The sequence below is a fragment of the Alosa pseudoharengus genome, unplaced genomic scaffold, assembly GCF_046254945.1.
Source record: "Alosa pseudoharengus isolate Yale_2024_CS ecotype anadromous, Long Island Sound unplaced genomic scaffold, YU_APseudo_1.1 YU_APseudo_1.1_scf_14, whole genome shotgun sequence".
Lineage (NCBI taxonomy): Eukaryota > Metazoa > Chordata > Actinopteri > Clupeiformes > Clupeidae > Alosa > Alosa pseudoharengus.
The window spans coordinates 15,743,822-15,748,295 of record NW_027468609.1 but is presented as its reverse complement, the minus strand read 5'-3'; the positions used below and the strand labels follow the sequence as shown (position 1 = coordinate 15,748,295).

General features: G+C 46.4%; 1 protein-coding gene across 1 annotated transcript in view; it reads left to right on the top strand.

Annotated features, from left to right (window-relative positions):
• Positions 1 to 1,786, top strand: part of LOC143122943 (carboxyl-terminal PDZ ligand of neuronal nitric oxide synthase protein) — a 74,301-nt gene extending 72,515 nt beyond the window's left edge. Inside the window, exon 11 of the mRNA XM_076283968.1 lies at positions 287 to 1,786. Coding sequence (XP_076140083.1) covers positions 287 to 872 — 586 coding nt within the window. The 3' untranslated portion in view covers positions 873 to 1,786. The remainder of the gene's footprint in view (positions 1 to 286) is intronic.
• The last annotated feature ends 2,688 nt before the right edge of the window (positions 1,787 to 4,474 follow it).

The following is a 4,474-nucleotide window of genomic DNA, read 5'->3' as shown; positions in this document are numbered from 1 at the left end:
TTTCGCCTGAGAGAATTAACCGGAGAGAACTGTTCATGTGTGTGTGTGTGTGTGTGTGTGTGTGAGCAGCTGAAGCTCAGGAGACTGTGTGATCTGTGTGAAGGCTGCTTATGGCTCTAGTAATCTGATCCCATGGGCTTCGCATCTGTTGAAGAGCTCATGCATGTTTTCATTACTCATCTCATTGTGCTCTCTCTCTCTAACTTTCTCTCTATCACTCTCTCTCTCTCTCTCTCTCTCTCTCTCTCTCTCTCTCTCTCTCTCTCTCTCTGTCTCTCTCTCGCAGGTTTAAGCAAATCATTCCCAAGTTGGATCCCCCTCCCCAGCCAATCAACCGAAAGCGCTCAATCAGGACGCTCTCTCCTGGTTCAGAGGCGGACCCTAAACCCTCTTTCACGCCCCTGGCCACACCCACACCCACCGTGTCCAATGGGAGCGGCTTCCCTGACCTGTGCTGCAGCTCGTCCTTCCCAGACGCCACGTCCTGCTCCGTCTCCCCCGGGGGCGATTTCTACTCGCTGACCAATGGCGACGCGGTGAGCGCGTCCCTCTCGTGCTCGTGTTCGGCCAGCGAGGACTCGGGCGTGCGCTCGGAGGAGAAGTCCCTGGTGTCGCCGCCTCCACCGACGCTGCCAGGAGAGGACCCGTTTGAGGACCGTGTCTCCGCCTTCCTGTCAGCGTCCAGCACGTGCAGCAGCCTCCCCGAGGACAGGGTCCCCGTCGCCTTCGCCGCGGAGACGGTTACCGTGACGCCGCCCCGCCCGGCGACCCCACACAGCTACGGCCACACGCTCCCGTTCTCGTCGCCGCTTAACGACACCTGCCTCCACATCAGCCTGAGCGAAGACGAGCTGTTGGAGTCCACCGCCTGAGGGAAGACCAGCCGCAGCTCACCGCGCTGGGCAGGGCCTCTACTCTGGACCCAGGCTTCACCTGAGGCCTACTGGAGCCTTCAGTCCAGTTCCGTCCAGTGCGCTACTGCTCAGCATCAATAGCAGTCTTCCATCTCTTTACTTTTTATTTCCTAATCTTTTATTTTCCTCTCCGAAGTCGCTGTGGTTTCCGAGTCGACTCAAGTGCTTCCAGGTCTGGAAGGGAGGCCCTGGGATGTGGTTTTCTCTGGATGAACCAGTTTATGGGGGTCTGGAGACGACGTCTGCGGTTTCTCCTGAGAGCGAGCCAGTTCTCGGACATTTCTAAACCAGAGACTGACCCTGTGAGAATGCCAATGGGACAGATATTTTTTTATATGAAAAAGAAACTGTTCACAGAAAATAATGAAGAAGAAATATGAAATATGATTGAATGACTAGATGCTGTATTTTTGTATAGAGGAGATGGGGTATTAGATTTGATCCTGTTGTAGCTGCTGTAGTGTGTGTTTAGTGTGTAGGGAGGTACTGCATCATCAGTAGTAATGAACACACACTCTCACACACACACACACACACACACTGTGATTTTTAAGTAGTGGCAGGGAAGGCACACACACACTTTCTTTACACTGCAGTAGACATCAGAGAGATAGTAACCTACTGAAGACTGTAGTTTTAATTTGTAGATTTGATGATTGTTGTTGTTTATATGTTGGTTTGTTGATGGGTTGAGACGGGTACGAGCAGAGCCACTCATACACACACACACTACTCCTCCGGACTGAGGACGATAAGAAGACGAGAGAAACAAGCAGGTTGAAGATAAAAAGGCAACAGAAAGTGTTAGAGAAGTGGTGTGTGTGTGTGTGTGTGTGTGTGTGTGTGTGTCTGCTTGTGTGTTTGTGTGTGTGGGGGGGGGGATGTGTGTATGTGCGTGTGTATGGGTATGTGTGTATATTAGGGGTGTAACGGTTCATGTATTCGTATTGAACGGAAACGGTACGGGCGTCACGGTTCGGTGCATGAATTTACACGGAGAATACACGGTATAAAAAAACATAAAACTCGTGCGGATTAATTAATGTCATGCGCAATTACTGTTAAGTAGCGAGAGTTACGGGAGTTCTTTAGCGACACCTAACGCTAATCTGTAGCCTCGCTTTAGCTCTGAAGCTCTGATTGGCGCCTATGTTTTTTTTGTCAAGTCGTTGGTCGAGTCAGTCAGAGATAGTAGCACCAGAGCCCCTTATTAGACATTCTCTGGTAGCACTAAGGTGGCGACACACATTAGAGGATCCGCTGGTCTCTTCGCAAGTTTGAGAACTTCAGTTACAGTAGTACAGGCGAGAGAGTGGTGGATAAGAAACTGTGTGTCGGCGTTGTTTAGCAGTTGTTGGGTATGTGAGTGGAAATATATGCTACACATATTCGAAGCAATCACCCAGATAATGTAGGCTACCAATCACTGAAATGAGAAAAAAAACAAAAAACTTCCCCTGCGCTTCACCAGCCTTTGGATACACATACAAAAAGAGCCAAAACCTATGTCTTAAATTAAATGATTTCGTAATGACAGAAAGCCATGTAAATCGCGTGGTAATTACCTTTATGTTGGGGTAACTTGTAACTTCTCACATGAGGAGCTGGTAGTGTTAAGTGCATAGACAGTAAGTGTCAACGCTAACCAGGCTAATAAACAAACCATGCTACAGTGAGTTAACGTCGAAGGGCAAAGTCATGTGACTTCTAGTTGTAGTCTGTTTATGAAATGAAAGGAGCAATTTAGGCAAAATAGTGTGATATTTTCATAGTTAGTAGGGTAGATTATTACTGTACACACACTGAAAAATATTGAGGCAAATTGTAGACCCTTCCATATACAACTAAACACAGATGTTGAAGGTCTTGCTTAAGTGGATTTTTAAAAATCATTATTCTATGTAATTTGCACTTTCAGAAATAAGAGATGCTGTAGGCCTATTTTAAGTTTTATAGCTGATTGTCTTATTTTGTTTACAACTTACAGATGGAGTCTGGGTACTTATTGTACTGTTTAGCCTACATCTTACACACTTCAGGCTGTTGCAGATAGCTCAGGGAAGACTGTATGACACTAGGTGGTACAGCCTGATACATGCACAATAATAAAAAAAAATAGCTTTCTGCATTTTTGGTTTTGCTTTTCCCTCCATTGTACCGAACTCGTACCGAACCGTGATGTCCGAACCGAGGTATGAACCGAACCGTGACTTCTGTGTACCGTTACACCCCTAGTGTATATGTGTTTGTGTGGGTGGGTGTTTCTGAGTGTGTGTGTGTGTGTATGTGTGGGTTGGTGGGTGTTTCTGTGTGTGCGTGTGTGTTTGGATGTGGGGGAGGGGGTGTTGCTGGGTGTAAAATGTCAAACAGAATTCATTAGTCAGATATACCTGCGGCAGGTTATTTAACTGTGAGCAGATTGGTTTACTGAGGTGTCACAGCTGCGAGAACACCCAGTGAATATTGAAATATTATCATGAACACACACACACACACACACACACATACACACACACAGACACACTCACAATATGTTGTATAACTGTGAACAAGTTGAATAAAGGAGCAATCAATTCTCCTGCAAACTGCTAAAAGGAAGACATAATTGGAAAGCAAGAGGGCAAAAACAGCGAGGCATAGTAATACACACACAGACAAACACACACACACACACACACACATATTTTCATCCTCAAAAAGATAACTTTTTGAGTCAGAGGACGGTGTGTAATTCCCCTATGATTTCTCCACTGTCTGGGTCAATCATGGTGCGATTGCAATCACCGCTGTCTGGACCAGACTTTTCATCATTTCAGACTTAAACAGGAGAGGTGGCCAATCAACAGCCAAGACCGAGGTACATTACACAACATGACGTGGGATACTATGACAAGCACGGAACCAAACCCAGGGAGACAGGGTGATTGTGTGTGTGGGGATGTTTGGGGGGTATGACTGTTTTTGTGTGTGTGTGTGTGTGTGTACTGTACCTGTGTTGGAGTTGAGTGAATGAGTGTACTGTATGTGTGTGTGTGTGAGGTCTGTCCTGCAAATTTGCGATTTCCCATCACCATAAATTCTCCTTCCCAGTCTGGCGTTTAGGTGAGGAGAGTTTCCTGCTGATGACACATTCCACACTTTCCCATGATTCATAGCTCCATGTTCTCACCCCGTAATGTGCCGTTTTATTGGCAACAGGCAAATTAGATCAATGAAGTATATTGTGACTGTAAAACCACGGAGCTGATATTGGAGGGGAAACCATTATCTGTCAGATTACCCAGAATTTACCTCTGCAATAACACACACACACACATACATGGATGGACGCACACACACACACACTTCAGAAGAGAGGGCGAGTTTTAGGATTCGCAGCAGAAGAGCAATTATGGAGCTTAGAGGAGAAAAGAATGGAGTAGATAAAAATGAGGGATTAATGAACAAGAGGGAGGGAGAGAGAGAGAGGAGGGGTAGGAGAAGTGTAAGGAATAAGGACGGAGCTTCCTTATTTAGCAGAGGGTGTGCTCTGTGAAGCAGTCAATAATTAACAACCACAA